Source organism: Trachypithecus francoisi, unplaced genomic scaffold, assembly GCF_009764315.1.
Source record: "Trachypithecus francoisi isolate TF-2019V2 unplaced genomic scaffold, Tfra_2.0 Lachesis_group14, whole genome shotgun sequence".
NCBI classification, from domain to species: domain Eukaryota; kingdom Metazoa; phylum Chordata; class Mammalia; order Primates; family Cercopithecidae; genus Trachypithecus; species Trachypithecus francoisi.
Genome location: NW_022681459.1, coordinates 62,371,898 through 62,394,390, shown reverse-complemented (window position 1 = coordinate 62,394,390; position 22,493 = coordinate 62,371,898). Strand labels below are relative to the sequence as shown.

Sequence of the window (22,493 nt, the reverse complement as noted above, 5' to 3'; positions counted from 1 at the left end):
TGTCTTTCTGGGCCCCACCCTGCTCAGCTCCATAGAAGGGGTGACCCTGTGATGAGGGGGTCGGTCCCAGGCCATGGGCACAGAGAACCAACCGGGAGGGCAGCTATGTCCTGCCCACCCCGCAGCCCCGGGACCCGGCTGATAATCCCGCCTGTCCCCACCCCGTCCCCGTCCGCCTAGGAGAACCTGTGGCTGGACAGCGTCTCTTTAATCATCAAGGACTCCTTGGAGGGGGAGCTGACCATCATTGACAACCTCTCGGGCTCCATCTTCCACCACTACTCCTCGCCTGCCGGCTGCAAGAAATGTCACCACGACAAGCAAGAGGTAATGGCAGCCCGGGAGGCCCAGCCCCTTGTGGCAGGGGCAGCACGAAGCCTGGTGGGGGGCCTGCCCGAGGACAGAGCCTGGCTCTGGGCCGTAGAGACCAGGCTGGGTCAGTGTGGGCACACGTAGCTTCCACGGCCTGGGCAGATTGGCTCCCTGAGCCAGGGCCAGGTGTGGGCCTGTGGTGTGGTGGCTGCAGCTGCTGACCCCAGCACCGTGCCGCACACAGTAGGTGCTTGGGTAGGGCAGCTGCCCCGCCTTGTGTGTTGCAGGTGCCAGGCAGGGAGCCTGTGTGTCACTTGTAGGACAGCTTGCCCTTTCTGTGACATGAAGGGGTCATCTGCCCGCTCTTCCCCCAGGGCATCATCCTGGCACTCAACCTTCTCCAGGTGCCCTGTCCTGGTCTCCAGCTCGGGGCTTAGGCCCACCCAGCTCAGGGGTTCCCATGGGTCCACCTCCAGTGCAGGCACAGGCAGCCCCCTCCCCTCTCCCCAGCAGTGTGGGCCCCTGAGCTCTCCCCGGGGTGCTCCAGCCCCCAGGGTGGCCCCAGCCTCAGGTGGCTGCAGGGCGGGTCCCCAGGAGCTGTCAGCAGGAGCTGGAAGTCTGGGCTGCCCCACACCCTTGCCCTGTGGTGGCTGCAGATTCTCCAGTGTCTCTGGGCCCCGCAGTGTCCCCTGCCTGTGACATGCTGTGCAGGTTGTCCACACAGGGCCATAGATGAGTCAAGTCCAGCCCAGTCTTGATGGGCACTTGGTCTGGGGGCAAGCAGACAGCTGTGGAGTTCACAGCCCATGGCAACTCACCTGCCCTCAGGCCCAGATAGCAAGATGGGCCACTCAGGGCTGGCTTCCACTGGAGGTGACCACTGTGTCACCATCGCATACCACCCTGGCTGGGCCCTGCACAGGATGGACACCTCATCCATGCCCAGCAGGTGTCTGGACCTTTCTGACCACTGCTTGGCCTCTCTTCAGAGCCTCAGGCCTGTGGCTGCACGCCCCAGGACCCAGGCCTGCCCATCCCAATGCTGTGGTGACCCGAGGCCACCCCCTCTTCCTGCAGGTGCAGCTGGCTGAGACGGAGGCCTTCTCCCTGAACTCAGACAGGTCCTCGCCTATCCTGCTGGGCGACGACCTGAGCCTTGAGGACCCCACAGCCTGCCCACCTGGCCCCAAAGACAGCAAGGTGAGCTCCCCTGGAGACTCCTGGGCAGGTGGGTCTGTCCTTGAAGCCGGGCCCCTGCCCACCCACGCAGGAACCCCCTGTCTTTCCAGTCTACCATGTAAATGGCACCCACTGTGTGCTAGGCCTTCATCTCCTGTTGGACAGATGAGGGCAGTAGGGCTCAGAGAGGTGGAGTGATTTGTCTGAGGTCACACAGCCACAGGCCCAGCCAGGGATCCAACGTGGCACTCAGCAGCACTGGCTGCTTCTTGTTGCTTTGAGTATGTTTTAGTCCATTCCATGGGGGTCATCCCTGGCTGGCAGGGCTGTGAGGCCGAAGCGAACGGGGGAGTCGTGTCAGGCAAAGCACCTACTCTGTGCAGGCGCTCTGCCTGTGCCAGCTGTTTGTCTGCCCCACCGCTCTGTGCAGCAGGGATGATTTGTCCTCACTTCACGCGTGAGGACATGGGGCTTCCAAGAAGTGGGGTGATGCTCACATCACACAGCCAGGAATGACAGAGCAGGAAGCCACCCCGAGGCTGGACCCCAAACCTCTGCACCCCAGGGGGTCAGTCTGAGGAGGGCTGCAGGCCAGGAAGGGCCCTTTGCTGATCCTGCAGTCTTAGGGGGTGAGACCTCAAGACCCGGGCTCCTGATCTCAAGGTCAAGGTGGTCCTGCCCTGCTGGGGGTGGGGGGCATAAGGGACAGCTGGGGGGTACCCTGGGCTTGGCACCTCTGCCCCCTAGGCTGGCCCTCCATCAGTTCAGGGTAGGCTGCGGGGCAAGTTCTTCCTATCCCTTCCATGTCACTTCGGTCCCCTCCCTGGTTGCTCACAGTTGCTGCAGCTCCCTGTACCCCCAACACTGCTCTCCTACAAAGGATATCAGGGTGCACAGTTTTTGGGACTCAGCTGGACTTGGGCAGGGAATAGTCTTTTGTGCCAGACTCAGCAAGTCATCGGAGGTTGGGGTGGCACGAATGCGTCTACCTTGGAGGGGGCATTAAGGCAGCTCTTCTGGGAAGGGGTCCCTGTGGGCTACAGGCCTGAGGAATGTGGGGGCCAGGGAATGCCTAGGAAGGAAGGCATTACTCTCCTTGGATGCAGAAACATGCTAGCAAAGGGAAGGGACGCCCCCAAGGTCATGCTCACGGGACACTCTGGCCACTCAGCCTGTCTTCTGATGCCTTCGCCAGCCTTGACCTGGCTTCTTTGCTGGCCCAGGGTCTGTACCAGGGAAGTCACTAACTGCCTGGGGTTTGGGAAGATGGTCAGGTAGAGGAGGTGAGAGGAAGGTCAGACTAGCCATGACGGTAGCCTAGTTAAGTGAGGGCCTGTGGAGCAGGTCATGAGGGCAGCTGTCCCCGACCCCCTAGTCCTGCCCCATCCTACCTCCCTTTCCTTGCAGGGTGAGCTGGACCCACCTGAGCCCATGTGTGTGAGAGACCTGGACGAATGCTTCTTCCCCTTGTCCTCTGCGGCCGTCTCACCGGGTCCAGAGAACTTCCTGTGTGAGATGGAGGAGAGCCCATTCAACCCTGTCCAGTCCTGGCTGAAACATGAGAGCAGTCAAGGTGAGGGGTGGGAGCCCTGCCAGCTCCCCACAGCCCTCATCTTGGGCATCTGCTTCAGAGGGAGATGGTTGAGTTTTTTCCTTAGTATTTTTACCCAGATTATTATATTTAGTCCAGAAAGAACTGGATGGATATCTGACAATGAGAGAGAGACTCTCAGGCCTGATATAACAATGATAAAAGATCAAGAGCCAAATAGTACAAAAAGATGAGATAATTATAACAAAAACCTAAGCATCTAAAGGAAGCTTCATGCTAAGCTTCCTAGGAGCCATAGTGAAAAGGGAAAGAGGTGGGTACGCACGGCTCTTATATCAAGCAGAAGGAAAGCTGCCAGATTATTGTGCTGTTTTTCTAGAGCTGAATTAGAGAGGTGTGTAGCCCACAGATCTTCATATACATGGGGATGTTAAACATAGGAAAGCCTGGTGTCTTCAATAGCCCTTTTGCAAATTCCTGATACTTACCCCTCAGCTCTACCCACAGTGTTCTGTTTGTGCTTTGGGCCCGTGGCTGGGCTCTGGGCACAGGGCCAGGGGACTAAGCTGGCCTGCCATCACGGGTTCATCTTTACTGTGGTCCTCATGGAGGGTGGCAGGAACCTGGTTTCACAGCACTGGCTATGGAGGGAGGCAGAGAGATGAGGAGCCCAGCAGAAGAGGGATGCCCAAGACTCTGAGCCCCCCCCAAGTACCCTTCGGGGACGCCTCCCAGGAGCCAGGCATGGGGTGACTTTCCTGGGCACCCTCCCTAAAGCTGATGGGCTTTCAACCGGCCAGGGTGGCTGAGGTGCCAAGATCCCAGACTTCCCAAACCCAAAGTCAGGGCACAGGGCTGACCCGAGAGCCATTTTGGTGGAATGTAATCTCATTCCCTTTAGCCAACCATTTATTTACGTTTTCCTTAAATGGTAACATGGTATGGCATAGGAACCCCAGCCGGGACATTCAGACTGTCCAGCTGTCTTGGGTACATTCTTCTATTATCTCACCCTCAACCCCCCAAGGTGTGGAGGGGACAGTGGGCAGAGGCTGCTGCTACCCCCCCACGCCCCCCACACCCAGACCCGCCCCAGCCCTCAGACCCCCCACCCCCGTCTCTGTCCCTTACTGTGTGCAGCCAACCAGGCCAGACTGACCTGCCATCCAGTGCAGCGCCTGACCCGGGGCTGGGACGCCCCAGCCCACCTGCTGTCCCACAGGGGCCCCCAGGCCTGGCCAGGCTGCATGGTGGGGTCAGGACCCGGGGGTGACTGATCCTAGTGAGCACCTACTGTGTACTTGGTACTGAGCTGGGAGCTTCCAGCTGTTTCTTCTCCTTATGCCCCTCAAGATGGCATCTTGTTCCCTTTTACAGAGGAAGAGACCTAGGCTTGAGCCCGGGTCTGCTTGCCTCCAAAAGCTGTGTCTTGCCCGGGGCCCCTGCCCCCTGGAATCAAAAGGGCTGGTTCAGGATTTCTCTCTTGCTCTCACAATGGGGAAACGAAGGTTTAGAGAGGGGGACTTGCCCACGGTCTCACAGTCAGTTTATTAGGTGGCTCTTCCCTGCTGGCCCAATGAGATTGGTGCTCAATGCCACCTTCCAGGGACTGCCCCCTGGCCTGAGCGTGCTCCCTCAGCTCTGTCTCCTCCTCTCCCAGCAGCACCCCCAAGTCCCTTCTCCCCGGATGCCTCCAGCCCTCTCCTGCCCATGCCAGCCGAGTTCTTCCACCCTGCAGTGTCTGCCAGCCAGAAAGGCCCAGAAAAGGGCACCGGCACTGGGACCCTCCCCAAGATTGCGCTGCAGGGCTCCTGGGCATCTCTGCGGTCACCAAGGGTCAACTGCACCCTCCTCCGGCAGGTACCGGCACCTCCCAGGCTCCAGAGCACTGGTCTGTGGGCAAGGGGCAGGATCTAAGCCAGGCCTGGAAGTCCAAGGGACTGGGAGGGGAAGGACCCAACCAAAGGCCCAGGGCACCACCATGCAAGGGGGTTTGGGAACGCTGGGGTGATGCTGAGACTGGAGCAGGAGGTGGCACTGGGGCGGACGGGAGTGGGCAGAGCTGGGTCCTGGGGCCAGCAGAGTGTGGGGAGGACCCCGAGGGGGGTCTGGAAGATGCCTGTGACACCTAGCTTGAGGGGAGGGGAGGAGGAGGAGTCCTGGAGGTTTTGCTGGGTGGCGGGGTGCTGGCGGTGGGGAGGACACTCTGGGTTCTCTGGGGGGTGTGACTGGCGGCTTGATTACCAGGAATGGAGGTGGGAGGGCGGGTCTGGTGGATGAGAAGCCTCAGCCTGCAGGGTCCCCTGTACTGGATTGGCCAGGGCCACAGCCCTCCTACCCAAGGGAGCACTGAGGGCTCCGTTGTGGGGGTGGGGAAATGGGGCGGAGCCGGCTCCCACAGTGCGGTGAGTGCGGATGATTCACTGGGTGACTGACTCCGTCGTAGCAGGCTGCGTGCCCTGGCGGGCAGGATACCAACTCCCTGCCTGCTGGGCTCACTGTTTAGCGCCGAGAGTGAGCTGCAGGGGTGCAGGAGGAGGGGTGATAACCAAAATAAATGTCTGCCGAGTAAAGTCTACTCCATGGTGGACAGGCAGGGAGAACAGCTCCTGGGGAGGGGCTGGAGGTGGGGGCTGGGAGGTGGGGGGCCCTGGGGCCGGGAGGTGGGGGCCAGGGGCCGGAGCAAGTGGGAGGGACCGGAACCAGTGAGAGCAGCCAGGGCAGGGGCCGCGTCAGGACCATGGGGGCTGTGGTGGGGGTGCCACGTGCCCTGGGGGAGGGCGGTGGGCCCAGGGCTTCCCCTTGGAGTGAGCCTGGAGCCTTCTGTGAAGGGCAGGGCCGGGTCTGACCTGGGTTTGAGGCGGGTGCTAGCTCCTTTCAGGGGACCTCTGGGGCAGGTGCAGGCCCTGTGGTGACTGCCGCCTAAGCTGGACATGCAGAGGGGAGAATCCCTGCTCCGAAGGGAGCTCCTTGGATGGGGGCTGCCTGCTGTGCCGGGGAGGGAGGCGTCCAGGTTGCTGGGGTGGGGGCAAACACAGGCGGCCTCCACCGCTCCCACCTCCCCCCAGGCCACCGGGAGCGACACTTCGCTGGACGCCAGCCCCAGCAGCTCCGCGGGCAGCCTGCAGACCACGCTGGAGGACAGCCTGACCCTGAGTGACAGCCCCCGGCGCGCCCTGGGGCCGCCCGCGCCTGCTCCGGGACCCCGGGCCGGCCTGTCCCCCGCTGCGCACCGCCGCCTGAGCCTGCGGGGCCGGGGTCTGTTCAGCCTGCGGGGGCTGCGGGCGCATCAGCGCAGCCACAGCAGCGGGGGCTCCACCAGCCCGGGCTGCACCTACCACGACTCCATGGACCCCTCGGACGAGGAGGGCCGCGGCGGCGCGGGCGGCGGGGGCGCGGGCAGCGAGCACTCGGAGACCCTCAGCAGCCTCTCGCTCACTTCCCTCTTCTGCCCGCCGCCCCCGCCGCCGCTCCCCGGCCTCACGCCCGCCAGGAAGTTCAGCAGCACCAGCAGCCTGGCCGCCCCCGGCCGCCCCCGCGCCGCCGCCCTGGCCCACGGCCTGGCCCGGAGCCCCTCGTGGGCCGCGGACCGCAGCAAGGACCCCCTGGGCCGGGCGCCGCTGCCCATGGGCCTGGGCCCCTTGGCGCCCCCGCCGCAACCGCTCCCCGGAGAGCTGGAGCCGGGAGACGCCGCCAGCAAGAGGAAGAGATGAGGGTCGCAGGGGCCCCCGGCCGCCCACCGCCCGCCCCGTCTCACCTTTTTTACCTCAGGAGCCAGGAGCAGACAGCAATACTTCGTCCACACCTGGGATCGCGCAGGGCCCGCCGGGCACAGGCGCCCGTTGCCCGTCAGCCGGGCTGAGCGGAGTCTGGGTTAGCCAGGCCTGCGTGGCCCATGGTGGCCCTTCCAGTGCATATGTATGTATATATATATGCATATACACACACACACACACATAGACAGACATATATATATATATTTATTTTTTTTACTGAGAGCTTATGACTTCCAGAAAGTGCTAAAGGTGGGAGGTGGGCCAGGGCCTGGACGGGGCTTTTGTCTGACGCTCTGGAATTCAGGCCAGACCCACCCCGGGGCACATGTCCTGCCGGGCGTCGCAGCTGTGTTTTTTGATGTCTCCTCCCGGGTTGAGAGTAGCTTGGAGAGGACCCTCAGGCCTCTGAGGGCACCAGGCCCGGGAGAAGAGGTGCAATTCAGGGTGTGTTTTCTTTCTCTTTTTCTTTTTTTCTTTTAAAGAAGAAACGCTGCTAAGATCCCACGTGGCTCCCCCGCGTCGGGGTGTCTGTCCTGTCATATTGACCGTCTCCTTGTTGTGAAGTCTTTTGTAGACACCCCAGAGCACACACATACCCTTAGTACACGGGTTAGATGGCTTTCTTTAGAAAAATCAGGGGTGAGTAGCTGTGTTTCCCTAGGACCGTGGTGGGGGGTGGAGCGCAGCTCCAAGGCTGGGCTGGGGCTCTGGCCCCAGGGGAGGGCCCAGCTCCTGAGTACTTCTGATGGGGTGGGTTCCACCCCAGGAGGGCGGGGTTGGGTGGAGCAGGAGTGGAGGCCGCTTGGAGAAGCCAGGGTACCTGCCTGGTCTTGGCTGGCTCTGGCTGCCCTGCAGGTGCCCCTGGGCTCAGGCAGTTAGTTGTTCAGTCACTTATGCCTTTCATCCCCAATATGGGCCCCGTGCTGTGGCTGTCCCTGTACGCTGTGCTGTCCCCGTTCTGAGCAACTATGCCCCCGCCCCAGTGGGTTCAAGGCAAAGCAGCTCTGACCGAATTCTAGGCAGGGGTGGGGGCACCTGCCTGGGCCCTTGGTCCAGCCGCATCCCCATGCCCAGCCTTTTGCATCACCTGGAGGCCACATTCTCCAACCCCACCTGCCAGCCCCTGTCTCTCCTCCCTGCCCCGTCTCTCCTCCCCGCTGCCCCTAACTGCAGGTCAGCTGTCACTATAGTAGTGCTTCCCGAACGGGTTATAGATGGGGGTGTTTGATTTGAAGAGTTACGCATTTATTTCACTATGTATTAGAAAAAAAATACGTTGAACCCGTGATTTCACGGAGATTTTGCTTAGGTCAAGGCTACTTTTTAAAAAGGGAGTGACTTTCATGAAGTCAGTTTGAAGAAGGAGGTTGGGAGCATGTTGGTGGCAGTGGTCTGGAGAGGCTGCAGAGGCCACGAGTTTGGAGATGCTGTGCTTCAGCAATAACCTTGCCTTTGTTAAGACCCCCCCTTGCCTTTGCTAAGACCCCCTCTGAGGGCTTCACCGGGGCCTGCTGAGGGGCAGCATTGTCCTTGTTCCCAGACTCTGACTTGGAAGAACTCAGCTTGTGACAAGGCTGGTGAGGGTGTGGGGGTGCCCCTTGGAGGGGTTCTGGGTGTCTTCCAGGCTGGCACAGGGACCCTGGGGGAGGTGATGGGCAATGTGTGCTTTGGCACATGCAGAGACCTTTTGGGCTGAGGGAGAGTGGTCCAGGAGGGGTTGTCAAGCCCACCCGGGAAACTGAGCCCCGGAGAGGGGAAGCGGCCAGCCCAGGATCCTTCAGGGCCCTAGCAGCAAAGAAGCTGGGGTGGTGTGGAGGGCCCCACTCCACACCCTAGGGCTGTGATGCTGAGCAAGGTGCCTGCGGCAGGAGGAACTGCCCAGTCCTCCCTGGGCGGCAGGTAGACCTGTGGGGATGGCTGGGTCCAAGCCCAATGCTGACCCCTCCAGAGAGCCTCGGCCCTGCCTCCCTTTCCATGGAGGTGGTTTTATGTGGAGCGAGCTACGTTGTCTGGGGAAGAAGTGTCTGGGCAGGCTTAACTGCTCCTGGCTGACCCTGAGCACTCGCAGTTGGAGGGAGGCAGACATTGACTTTTTGCAAGTCCGTGTGTTGCTGGAGGGACATGCGTGTTGGAGAAGAGGGGCTGTGTGACCTGGGAAGACCATGTGGAAGGTTGGGCTTCAAATGGACAGGATCAGACACCGGTCCAGCAGCCTTGGGTCATCTTGTGACTCTGCTGAGCATCTTTTCCTGCTGTTACATGGGTTCAGAGCAGCTGCGCAGGGAACACATCCTAGGCAGGATGACGTGAAACCTCCCCTTGCCCTGAACCATGTGGCTCTGGAACAAGCAGACACCTCGGGGCAGGTGTTCTAGGCAAAGGGATGGGCATGAGCGAAGGCTCCAGGGCCCACAGAGCAGGGCGTGTGGAGAAGGTGAGAGAGCTGAGCTCAGAGGCAGAGAAGCTCCTTGCAGGGAGCAGTGGGAGATGGCCTGGCTGATCCCAGGCTCCTGGAAGCCCCACCTGCCAATCTCAGACACTTGGCCTTGTTCTTGTGGGTGACAGAGATGGGGAACCAGGGAAGCTGTGATCTACTGGCCAGCACAAGTCAGAATGGGTGAGGGTTGGGCAAAGGGCCCTTCCTTCCTCCTCAACCCTGTGGTCTGGGGCCATGGCCTCAGGCCTGTGTCTATCACAAAAGCACAAATTTGCCCTAACCCACATGACTGTGGGGAAGGTGGGGACCCAGGTCCCTGAGCTGTCTCTGCTGCTCCATAGAGTGGTGATGGGCAGGCACCTTGGCATCTGTGCAGAGACAGCCCAGTCTGGCCAAACCCTCTTCATCTCCCCTGCTCTACCTTCTCCTGTACCAGGCAGCCCCTTAAAGGAGGACAAAGTGTGTAAAGCCCGTCTGCCTGTCTTCCCCCAAATCCTCAGCTCGGAGCCTTCTGCTTCCAGGGCCAACCCCAGACCCCTTTGCTGCGTTGTGTAAGGGCTTGGGATCATAAGAGCTGCTCTTTAGCCCAGATACACATACTCTTTTTTGTCTTTGTGCAATAATCAGTGTTCCTGGCAGAGCCTGGGCCAAGCTGCAGCCTACTGAGGAGGTAGAGGCCACCTCCTCCAGGAAGCCCTCGGCCTGGGCCGCCACCGTGACTCTAGCACTCTCAGTCGCTGTACAGTTTCTATGGTGTGAGTGAACTTCCCTCCTAGTTGCTGATGGCGCTGGTACCTGCTGGCCCAGATGGCCCGGGTGTAGAGAAACCAAGCGGCAGCCACCACCAGTGTTGTTTTGAATAAAAGCCCAGAAGCCTATTTAAGAATTTCTCCGTGTGTCTCTGCTATTCTTTCCCCAGTGGGGTGGGTGTCAGGCTGAGGCTTCTCTCAAGGGAGGGGTGGTGGTTCTCCTCCTCCATGTTCAGGTGTGGGGCCTGGGGCATCGGGGACCTAGAACAATGCTCATGGCAGGGTGCTCTCATGGCCGCTGGGTGGGTGGGGGCCTGTGGAGCTGGGGAGGAGGCAGGCCTGGTTCCCACGCTCTGCTGCTGTAGCTGAGGTACTAGACCCGGGTGAGAGGGTCACATGGGAAGAATAATCTACTCATCCTTTGGCACTGTCTATTTCATTTTCTTTCTTTTCTTTTTTCTTTCCTTTTTTTTTTTTTTTTGAGACGGAGTCTCACTCTGTTGCCCAGGCTCGAGTGCAATGGCAAGATCTTGGCTCACTACAAGGATCAAGTGATTCTCCTGCGTCAGCCTCCTGAGTAGCTGGGATTACGGGCGCCTGCTATCATGCCTGGCTAATGTTTGTATTTTTAGTAGATACAGGGTTTCACCACATTGCCTGGTCTCGAACTCTTGACCTCAGGTGATCCACTTGCCTCAGCCTCCCAAAGTGCTGGGATTACAGGCGTGAGCCACCGCACCCGGCCTGCACTGTCTGTTTCTTGAGTGAGTCTCCATCAGATTGCACTGACCCAAGGACGGGGACTGTGTTTACTTCTCCCGCCCGTAGCCCAGTGCTGGTTGAGCTTCAGCAAATGTCAGCTCCGTGGCTGTGTTTTGGAAGCAGAAGGGATTTCAAAGACCAACTAATGCCTTCTCTTATTTTTCCACTTGAGGAAACAGGCCTGGAGAGGCTGCAGGGTGTGGTCTGGGCCACACAGCGAGGCAGAGGCCAGGGGTGATGGGCACCCGCTTGTCACCTCCACAGCCAGAGGCACGGCCCCTGGGGAGGAGAGTCCTGATTTGTTTTCCACTCTCTTCCCCGTTAATAATGGGATTAAAAGCAAGTTGCTGCCAAGGAGAGAGACTGGCTTAAAAAAATATATAACCCAAGAACATTTTAAGAGAATGAAAAACTTCAGCCATCAGCACTTTTTATTTAGACCTGAATTCATGAATTTTAACCAAATAAACACAGGCATGTTAGGTATTAATATATGTACGATTATGCAAAATCACTATTATGGCTGTAATGAAAATTAGATTCTAACTCTTGTGGTGTTCCAGGAGGGAGGCATCCTCTGGTTTCTAGCGCGGTGACCTCGGATTGCTGTCACCATGGTAACGGGCTGCCATGGGAGTCTGTGGACGCCAGGCTGGTCCTGTCGGGAGGGGTGGGGGTAGGGCCAGGCCGGGCTGGTGCGGATTTGCCAGCCCCCATCTGGGCAGAGTGGGGGCACTTTGTCCCCTGGGTGGAGGCCAGCCTGAGCCTCAGAGGAAAGGGGGCCGGTCATCAGCAGGAGGGGATTGGTGGGGCAGAAATAGCAGGTGCACGGGGCCCCGCCCCACTCACCCTCATCTTCCTGTTCCCCCTCAGGCTGCCCCTCCAGGGAGGCGTCCGTGTCATCTTCAGTAAATCGTGGCTGCACACCCACACGCGCCCAGCCTCTGCTAGGTGCTGGGGACACAGCGATGATGGGGCCCTGTGCTCATGGAGCCCGCACCTCAGAGTGGGAGAAAGATCCCAGACAGACAGGCACACAGCTGGGCCATTTCAGAGCCTGCAAGTGCCATGAAGGCAGCAGAGCCGGTGGAGTGACCGTGACTGGGGCAGGGGGTGGGGGTCTTCCTGGCTGGGTGGTCCGGGAGGCCTGGCTGGGGATTCCTGAAGAACCAGAGGGGAGAGCCTTGTCAAGGCAGTGACCACCCCTTTCCAGATGAGAGGCAGGAGCCTCAGAGGGCAGCGTCCAGATGAGACCCAGGGCACCTGGCTACATGAGAACATCGGACACGCCAGGAACACGTTTACAGCGTGAGCAGGTCCCATGCAGTATTTGGGACATATTCACACTAAAAAGTTATTTGTTGCTTTATCTGAAATTCTTATTTAACTGGCTGTCCTTATTCTTCTTTGCGAAGTCGGCAAACCTGTCAGAGAGTGGGGTGTGACTTCCCTGGGCCATGAGCGGCCATACCCTGCCCGATGGCCTGCCTGGCACCCCTGCCCGATGGCCTGCCCGGCACCCCTGCCCCATGGCCTGCCTGGCACCGCTGCCCGATCTCCTGCCCAGCACCCCTGCCCCATGGCCTGCCCAGCACCGCTGCCCGGCACCCCTGCCCCATGGCCTGCCCGGCACCCCTGCCCTGTCCTCCTGGGATGCTGCTTTTGGTCGCCCGCCAACCTTGCCCCCACAGTCCCTTCTCACTGGGAGCCTGGGGAAGGGGAGACATCAGCGGGCCACCTCTGCAGCTCAGCCCAGTGGTTCCATGGCTCCCGCGACCTGCCTGATGCCTGCAGGGCTCTGGGCATTGCCGTCCTCACCCACTGTCCAGTGTGGCTTCATGGACTAGCCATAGCCATGCTGACCTGCCCTGCTCTGCCCTTCTCCCACCTCTGCTGGGCTCTTCACCCTTCAAGCCCCCACTTAGGCGTCACTGTCTCGACACACTTCCCTGTCACTCCAGACTGTTCCCACCCTCTGACTCTGAGCTCCTCCCTGAAAAAAATTAGCCATTTAAGAAACTGTGGTGAAGTATACACAAATGACGTGAAATTTACCATTTTAACTCTTATTAAGTGTAGAGTTCAGTGGCATTAGGAATGTTGCTAGACACTTCTCAAAAAAAATGAAAAAAAAATTAATCATCACTGGTCATTAAAGAAATGCAAATCAAAACCTCAATGAGACACCATCTCATGCCAGTCAGAATGGTGATCGTTAAAAAGTCAGGAAACAACAGATGCTGGCGAGGCTGTGCAGAAATAGGAACGCTTTTACAGTGATGGTGGGAGTGTCAGTGAGTTCAACCATTGTGGCATCCAGTGTGGCCATTCCTCAAGGATCTAGAACCAGAAATACCATTTGACCCAGCAATCTCATTACTGGGTATATTCCCAAAGGATTATAAATCATTCTCCTATAAAGACATATGCACACGTATGTTTATTGCAGCACTATTTATAATAGCAAAGACTTGGAACCAACCCAAATGCCCATCAATGATAGACTGGATAAAGAACATGTGGCACATATACACCATGGAATACTACGCAGCCATAAAACATAATAAGTTCATGTCCTTTGCCAGGGACATGGATGAAGCTGGAAATCATCATTCTCAGCAAACTAACACAGGAACAGAAAACCAAACACTGCATGTTCTCACTCATAAGTGGGAGTTGAACAATGAGAACACATGGACACAGGGAGGGGAACATCACACACTGGGGCCTGTCAAGGGGGTAGGGGCCAAGTGGAGGGAGAACATTAGGACAAATACCTAATGCTTAAAACTTAGATGATGGGTTGATGGGTGCAGCAAACCATCATGGCACATGTATACCTATGTAACAAGCCTGCACGTTCTGCACATGCATCCCAGAAGTTTAAAAAAAAAAAAAAAGAATGTTCCTAATGTTGTGTGACCGTCACCACCGCCCATCACCAGAACTCTCCATCTTGCAAAAGCAAAACCCTTGGTACACATTAAACAGGAACTCCCATTCTCCAGACCCTGGCAGCCACCGTGCCACTGTCTCCATGAGTGTGACCACGCCAGGAACTGCATGAGTGGGGTCACACGGTATTTGTCCTTTTATGACTGCTGATTTCAGTTAGCTCAAGGTCCTCGAGGTTCACGCATGCTGTGGTGCGTGTCAGACTTTTCTTCCTTCTTCAGGCGCAGTGGGATTCCCGTCACGTGTCTAGACTGCGCTGTGTTTGGATCCACCCGTTGAGAGGCTCTTGGTTGCTTCCGCCTTTCGGGTACTGTAAGGAGTGCTGCTGTGACCCTGGGTGTGCCAGTGGCTCCTGTGTCCCTGCGTTCACCTCTGTTGGGTGCATCCCCAGTGGTGGCGTGGCTGGGGCAGGTGGTGATTCTGGGTTAAAGTGTCTGAGGACCTGCCGTGCTTTTCTCCAGGGTGACAGGCTCCCCATTCCCCTTGGCGATTCAATTATTTGTGAGGCTGGATTGACCCTTGGAAGGGTGATGTGCAGTGGGGTTTTGTCTCCCATTTCTTCCTCTTTCCATCTCCCTCTCCTCTCTTTCTGGCACACTCTTGCTGTGTGGTCCTCGAGCCATCCTGACCTTTGTTTCCAAAAGCCCAAAGGAGAACTTGGAGAGTGCAGAAAAGAGAGGAGGGAGTTTGCAACGAGGAGGAGGAGAGAGGGGCTGGCACCCGAGAGGAGTGGCCATGAGGCTCCGCCTGGGCAGAGTGGTTCCCTGGGCCACTTGTGGTCTGGAAGAAGCCAGGGCCACTGGCAAGAGTGTAGTGCCCTGTGTAGTGCCCTGGCACAGTGTGAGGAGGCATAGCCTGGAGGGGTGGCCTGAGAAAGAGCTGGGCTGATGGATGGGGGCCAGAGAGGTGGCCGGGTCTGTCTGAGCTCCTGGGCTGGGAGGAGCCCTGCCCCGCTGAAAGCTCTGCTGCACCCACTCCCCAGCTGGACGGGGCCCAGGCCCCTCCTGAACAGGGACCTGCCAGGCCACATGCAGCTCCCACCACCCTGCCTACAGCTCACGGGCTGGGGCCCCGGCCCTCCTCATCTCCAGGGCTGGCCCTGAGCTCCAGGAAGAGGCTTCTGTGCCTCCTCGGAGATGCCCGGAGGCAGTGGGGAGGGACTCCTTCCTGTAGGCACTGACTTCTTCCTTCACTGTCCTCAGCCCTTAGCCTTCCCTGCCTCTGTCCCCACCCATCCCTACCTCTCTCCCCTTGTCTCGTTCTCTGCCTCTTCCGGTCTCTGCCTCTTGCTTTGTCTCTTCGTCTGCCTCATCCTCACTCTCCCTTTTTTCCTCTCTCTCTTTCCCTCCCTCAATCTTTCCGTCTCTTCCTCTTTCTCTCTCCCTTCCTCTCTCTCTGTCTCTTCCTCCTTTTTTCTGTCTGTCTCTCATCTCATTGTGTTTATCCCTTCATCTGTCTCTGTGTCTCGCTCCCTCTCTCTGTCTTCCTCTCTGCCTCTCTGTGCACTTTCCATTTCCTGTCCATTTCCTTTCTGAGAGGGAGGGGCTTGCCCATCCTGGGAGGAGAGCCAGATTCCTGGTCCTGTCCTCACCTCCTGCATCCCCTGTGAAGATGGGGGCACTCAGGACAGGGCTACAGTCCCACTGTCAGCCCCTGAGTGACTGTAGCCTAGGATCTCCCTCCCTGGGCAGATAGGGACCATGTGCTGCACTGGGTCTGATGCTGAACTCAGGGCTCAGGGGCTTCTCCCCGCTCCCCAGGGCACCCCATGCTCTCAACATGGGGTGTCCCCACAAAGCACATGTTCCTGGGAGGCTGGGAGAGGCAAAAGTCAGGACCTCTGGGCTTTGATTGGCTGCAGGTCAGGGTGCAGGCCGCCAGCAACCATGGGGAGGCGGCATCTTTCCAGGTGGCCACGCGGAGGGACATGGGTACAGGTCTGTCCCTGTGGCCCCCTCCTGCAGCCGGGTGGGCACTTGGAGGGAGTACCAGGAGTGCCGTTCCCAGCTGTGATGGGTGGGCCATGGGAGTCTCAGGAAGATGCCAAGTGAGAGGCACTCCACCCGAGCTAGAGAACTGCAAGGGGTGGCTGCTTAGATGGGTCTCAGTGGTGGTTGCTCTGTCCCCACCCTGGGTATGACCCCTCCTGGGTGTGTGGGCAGGACCTGGTCCCTCACTTCCTGCTAATGAGTAGAATATGGCATAAGTGGTGGGGTGCTGCCTCTGAGAGTGGATGACAGAAAGACGCTGGCTCCCGTCTTGCTCCATGTGGGAGCTGCCCTTCGGAGAAGCCCATGAGCCGAGGAACCAAAGATGCCTCCCTCTGGCCAACACCCAGGAAGGAGTGGAGACCCTCAGCCCACAGCCCTCAAGGGACAGAGCCTCCGTCCAGCCAGCCCCAGCCCACGTGTGGATGGCAGCCTCGGAGAGACTCCATGCCAGAGAGGCTCCTGTCAAGCTGCGTCCTGGTTCCCAGCCACAGAAACTGTGAAATAATAAATGTTGTTGTTTTAAGCTGCTGAATTTGGGGTAATTTGTTTCACAGGCGTAAACTAATACAAGTACACTCCGTACTGTGCTATGAAATCATGCCCTATATTATATGGAATTCTAGAACAGGAAAAATCAATCTATGGTGGGAAAAAGCCCTCAGGATGGTGGTTGCCTCCTGGGAGTAGGGGCAGGGTTAACTGAGGAGAGGCACAAGGAAGCTTCATGCTGGGATGATGGTGAGTGATGTCCATTCTGATGGGGTTTGGGTTACACAGGTGTATGCATTTGTCAACATCCCGAAAATGTCTTTCAAGATGTGCAATTTCCTTGTATGTAAATGTTACATCAGAAATAATAAACACTGCAGCATTTGGAGGAAGTGTGCTGATGCCTTCAGTTTTCTTTGAAACACATTGAAAAATAAGATGCATTGCTGAGTGGAGAGCGGGATGGTTGGATGGATATATGATAAAGCAAGTATTATTCTACATAAATGGTGGAATTCAAAGTGATGGGCATAAGAATGTTCACTCAACTTTTTCTTTTTTTTTTTTTTAGATGGAGTCTCACTCTGTCACCCATGCTGGAGTGCAGTGGCACTCTCTTGGCTCACTGCAGTCTCCGCCTCCTGGGTTCACATCATTCCCCTTTCTCAGCCTCCTGAGTAGCTGGGACCACAGGCGCCCACCACCATGCCTGGCTAATTTTTTTTTTTTTTTTTTTTTTTAGTAGAGGTGGGATTTCACCGTGTTAGGGTGGTTTCCATCTCCTGATCTCATGATCTGCCCACGTTGGCCTCCCAAAGTGCTGGATTACAGGCATAACCACTGCGCCCGGCCCACTAAGCACTTTTTTTTTTTTTTTTTTTTTTTTTTTTTTTTTTTTTTTGAGACGGAGTCTCGCTCTGTCGCCCAGGCTGGAGTGCAGTGGCCGGATCTCAGCTCACTGCAAGCTCCGCTCCCGGGTTTCCGCCATTCTCCTGCCTCAGCCTCCCGAGTGGCTGGGACTACAGGCGCCCGCCACCTCGCCGGCTAGTTTTTGTATTTTTTTAGTAGAGACGGGTTTCACTGTGTTCGCCAGGATGGTCTCGATCTCCTGACCTTGTGATCCGCCCGTCTCGGCCTCCCAAAGTGCTGGGATTACAGGCTTGAGCCACCGCGCCCGGCCCACTAAGCACTTTTTTTCAACTTTGTTATGTGTCTAAACATTTCATAAAACAACAGGAAAAATCATTTATTTCACAAATGTTCACAGCATGCTTAATGGCAAAAATAAGAATAATGAAATGGCTCTGTGATCTGAGTAGCAATTCTAATCAAGGTTTCTTACATCTGACGAGGCTTCTTAATATATTCTTTCATCCTGATTGCCACCCACAAGGAAGCAGTGATGGTTCTTAATTTACAGATGGGGAAACTGAGGCATGGGGAACTCACTGCATAGAGGTCATGCAAGAAGGACGTGGCAGAGCTGAGATTTCTCCAGGTCCAGGTGCTCTGAAGGATTGAGCTGTGTTAACCTATGGGTTGCCATTTCCACCTGTGCCTCAGTTTCCCAGCATCTCAGAGATACAAATTGCCATGTGAGTGAAGTTAGGTGACAGCAGTTCACTCTGCCCGGCTGTGCTGTAGCACCAGTGCACACAGCAGGTGCAGTGGCCGGAGGTAGGGCAGGCGCTGTCCCCTCCTGGCTGTGTCTTCCCTTTGAGGCTGGCCTCCTCTGGGTGTGGGGCTCGGCCACCTGGCTGGGAGGTTTCTCTGGGGGCCTCACTCATGAGGTCTGGTCTGTGTCACATCCAGAAGTGACTTGGTGAAAAGATGCACCACTTTGCAGCAGCCCTGGGCTGTGACTCCAGGCTGTCCTTTTGCAAGGAAGGAGGTGGTTCAGGTCCCCACAGCCCTGACCTGCAAGGAAAGTCTCAGAGCCCATCTCTGAGAGTATCCACGGGGCTCGGGAAACTGTCTCCCTAAGTCTCCCAGCCCTTGTAATGCGCATTGTGATTCCACGCTCTGCACAGTGGAGCGATGGAGGAAAGAACTGAGAATAGCACAGGGCTCTCTTGTCCCTGGGCCTTGGCCCATGCTGCTCCTGGCACTGGGGTCACCTCTGTGACCGCCACTCCTGCTCTCCTTGCACTCCCGAATGGTGTTAGGTGTTACAGGTTCTGTATCCCTATGAGCTTCTCCAGGCAGGGACAAAGCCAGATTCTCCTTTAAATCTTCTCTCTGGCTGGGGGCCTGGCACTGTGAAGATGGAGGAAGGAGCCCGAGGCAGGGCCTGGGTGGAGGGACGTGAGAGGCGGAGTGCAGGGGTGGGTGCCTGGGCTTCACGGCCCTTCACCTGCACGCCAGCCTGCTGAAATGGTGTTCTCCTTCCCGCTCCTGTGAATGAGGAATGGAGGCTTGGGGAGGTGAAGGAACCTCTCCAGAGACCCCACCCACAGGGCATCACCAGGACTAGCCCTGACCGGTGGACTCTGAGGCCCATGCTCTTTCTGGCTGGAGCCACGGCTTTTAAGGATGTGAGGGAAAATAAACCGCTCTTCACAGACGTCTGTGGGCTTCTGGGAGTCCTTAACAGCTGATTAATGGATGGGCCGTGCTCTTGGCTTCCTACTGCTATTTGATCCTAAAACCCAGGGGCTCTGCTCTGAAATGGGGTATCCGGAGGGGGACGGTGCAGAGGAGGAGCAATTTTTCTCTGCCCTGCAGTGCAGCAACTAAAATAGATCCTCATTGGGTCACAGGGCTGGCCCAGGCTGCAGGAAGCACGAGAGGTGGACAGGGAGGCTGTGGGTTGCACCCAGGCCCTGGGGTCTCCTCCTGCAGCGATGGGGGCAATGGGTGGCTCCGGGCATGACCCCAGCCCCCAGCTCAGGCCTCCTCTTTCATCTGGGATTTGTGTCGTGTGGCGTGTGGCGTGGAGGGGAGGAGGAGCATATAGGCTTCTGAGTGGCACTTTCTTTCTCGAGAACCTCCCGGTCATTGTGGATAAACACTGAACAGGTGCTGTCCAGGAGTTCTCCATGTCCCGGGGTGGCATGGAAGGTTGGGGAAACCTCCCCCATCACCTCCCCATTACCTCCCCCATCACCTCCCCATCACTCCCCATCGCCTCCCCTTCTCCTCCCTTTCATCACCTCTCCCATCACTCCTTATCGCCTCCTCCTTTACCTCCTCATCACCTCCTCCTTCACCTCCCCATCACTTCCTCCTTCACCTGCCCATCATCACCTCCCCCATCACTCCCCATCACCTCCCCTTCACCTCCTGTTCATCACCTCTCCCATCACTCCCCATCACCTCCCCTTCACCTCTCCTTCATCACCTCTCCCATCACTCCCTATCACCTCCTCCTTTACCTCTTCATCACCTCCTCCACCTCCCCATCACTTCTTCCTTCACCTGCCCATCATCACCTCTCCCATCATTCCCCATCACCTCCCCTTCACCTCGCAATCACCTCCTCCTTCACCTCCCCATCGTCACCTCTCCCATCACTCCCCATCACCTCCCCCATCACTCCCCATTACCTCCCCTTCACCTTCTCCTTCACCTCCCCTCATCACCTCTCCCATCACTCCCCATCACTCCCCATTACCTCCCCTTCACCTCCCATCACCTCCTCCTTCACCTCCCCATCATCATCTCTCCCATCACTCCCCATCACCTCCCCTTCACCTTCTCCTTCACCTCCCCCATCACCTCCCCATCACTCCCCATCACCTCCTCCTTCACTTCCCCTTTCACCTCCCCCAATATCTCTCCCATCACCACCCCATCACCTCCCATCACCTCCCCCATCACCTCCACAAGCACTGAGACTCCTGAGGACCCAGATCTTCCTTGAGCCATACTGAGAGCCTTGGGGCAGAATCAGCCAAGCCCTTTTTTGTGGTTCCCATGGCTTTCCTTCATCCCCCTTCTCTGGGGCAGGTTGAGCTGGCATCGTGTGTGAGTCTGAATCCTTAGAGAGGTGGTCTTAGTCAGCTCAGCAGCTGAGCTGATACCCTAGACTGGGTATTGAACAGCAGACATGTGTATCTCATGGTTCTCAGAGTCCAGCAGATTCTGTTCTTGGGGGGGTCCCCCTTCCTGGCCTTGGGATGGTGCCATCTCACTGTGTCCTCACAAGACCTCTTCCTTGTGCCCATGTGGGGAGACAGCCGTGGAGCTCTGCTCCCTTCCTCTTCTTATGAGAACACTGGTCCCATCATGAAGGCTCCACATTCATCAGCTCCTCTAAACCCCAAAGCCTACCTCTTTTTTTTTTTTTTTTTTTGAGATGGAGTTTTGCTCTTGTTGCCCAGGCTGGAGTCCAATGGCTCGATCTCGGCTTACTGCAACCTCCGCCTCCCGGGTTCAAGCGATTCTCCTGCCTCAGCCTCCTGAGTAGCTGCGATTACAGGCATGCACCACCACACCCGGCTAATTTTGTATTTTTAGTAGAGATGGGGTTTCTCCATGTTAGTCAGGCTGGTCTTGAACTCCCGACCTCAGGTGATCCGCCCCCCTTGGCCTCCCAAAGTGCTGGGATTACAGGTTTGAGCCACCGCACCCGGACCCCAAAGCCCCACCTCTTAACACCATCACACTGTGAGTCTGGGTTCAACATACAAATTCTGGGGGAACATAAATATTCAGCCCATCACAGAAACGGGCATGCACTCCTGAAAGGCAGGGCCTGGGCCTCAGGGTCTGGTGCACAGGAGGCTCTCAGAAGGCTGCGGCTTGGTTGAGGAGGCAGGGAGGGCTGGAGCAAGCACTGGTGTGTCCCTGAAGTCCCCCAGAGAAATGGGACAGACCGATAAACACTCAGCTGGCCCCTGAGCAATGCGGGATCGGGACGCCAACCCCTGCCTCACATGACTTTTGACTCCCCCATAACTTAACTACTAGTAGTCTACTGTTGACTGGAAGCCTTACCCATCACATCAACAGTTGATGAACACATATTCTACATATCAAATGTATTATATACTGTGTAAGCCAGGGAAAAGAAAATCTGAAGAAAACCATAAGGAAGAGAACACATGTTCATCAGTCATTATGCAGAAGTGGGTGATCATAAAGGTCTTCGTCCTCATCATCTTCACTCTGAGTGGGCTGAGGAGGAGGATTGGGGGGCGGTCTTGCCATCTCAGGGGTGGCAGAGGAGAAAGGAAATTCGTGTATACGCAGACTGTGCAGTTTAAACCTGCATTGTTCAACTGTGCATATATAAATAGAGAGAGAGAGAGGAAATTGGCTTATGTGTTTGTGGGAGCTGGCAAGTCCAAACTCTGCAGGGCAGGTTGAAAACTCCGGCAGGATTTCTTTTTTTTTTTTTTCTTTTTTTTGAGATGGAGTCACACCTGATCACCAGGCTGGAGTGCGGTGGCGCCATCTCGGCTCACTGTAACCTCCTCCTTCCAGGTTCAAGAGATTCTCCTGCTTCAGCCTCTGGAGTAGCTGGGACTACAGGTGTGCACCACCACACCCAGCTAATTTTTGTATTTTTAATAGAGATGGGGTTTCACCGTGTTAACCAGGATGGTCTCGATCTCCTGACCTCGTGATCTGCCCGCCTTGGCCTCCCAAAGTGCTGGGATTACAGGCGTGAGCCACTGCGGCCAGCCTCTCAGGCAGGATTTCTATGTCACAGTCTCTGGGTAGAATTCTATGTTCTTTGGAAAGCCTCTGGTTTTCCTCTGAAGGCCTTCAACAGATGGAAGAGGCTCACCCAGGTGATCCAGGGTAATTGCTTTTATTCACAGTTAACTGATTGTAGGTGTTAGGCACATCCACAAAATACCTCCACGGAAACATCTAGATTCGTGTTTGACTGAGCAACCAGGCTCCATAGCCCAGCCAGCCTGATACATACATCAGTGGGTACAGCTGGGTTCAAACCCTGGCTCCAGCGCGTGTGAGTGGTGGCCCATCAGCTGTGCCTGAGCCTTGGCGGCCGGCAGTCTGGTGGCCCTGCTCCTGCTCTGCTCCTGCTCCTGCTCCTGGCGGGCTGCTGAGAGAAGCAGAAAAGGCCGCGTGCATCGGGTTCCCAGCGGGGGGTCGCGACACCTGTCCTCGGGCCTCCTGTGTCACCGCAGAGCCTGTCATGGGAGTGTTGCCAGCTGCAGGAAGCAGTCCTCGTCCCTGGGAGAAGAGCCTCTCTAGTCATTAGAGCTCCGATGGCTTCTCGACGACATGCTTGCACAGTGGGTGGCCCGAGGACTCCAGTGACTGCCAGGCAAGGTGTCATCGACGGCTTCGGAGATGAAGTTTCTAGTTCCGTTGGCC

At 57.1% G+C, this 22,493-nt stretch overlaps 1 protein-coding gene and 1 long non-coding RNA gene across 4 annotated transcripts in view; both read left to right on the top strand.

The window, feature by feature from the left end:
* CACNA1I (calcium voltage-gated channel subunit alpha1 I) overlaps window positions 1-10,146 on the top strand; it is a 134,972-nt gene extending 124,826 nt beyond the window's left edge. For 2 of the 3 annotated variants that reach the window (XM_033233890.1, XM_033233892.1), the window contains 5 exons: window positions 181-327; window positions 1,390-1,512; window positions 2,899-3,064; window positions 4,704-4,903; window positions 6,112-10,146. In XM_033233890.1, coding sequence (XP_033089781.1) covers window positions 181-327; window positions 1,390-1,512; window positions 2,899-3,064; window positions 4,704-4,903; window positions 6,112-6,756 — 1,281 coding nt within the window. In that variant the 3' untranslated portion in view covers window positions 6,757-10,146. The remainder of the gene's footprint in view (window positions 1-180; window positions 328-1,389; window positions 1,513-2,898; window positions 3,065-4,703; window positions 4,904-6,111) is intronic. The other variant, XM_033233891.1, reaches the window with a different exon arrangement.
* Window positions 10,147-11,017: 871 nt separating this feature from the next.
* LOC117096722 lies at window positions 11,018-12,891 on the top strand. The gene is made up of 2 exons (XR_004442611.1): window positions 11,018-11,853; window positions 11,981-12,891. It is a non-coding gene; the product is annotated as an uncharacterized LOC117096722 (long non-coding RNA).
* Window positions 12,892-22,493: the final 9,602 nt, after the last annotated feature.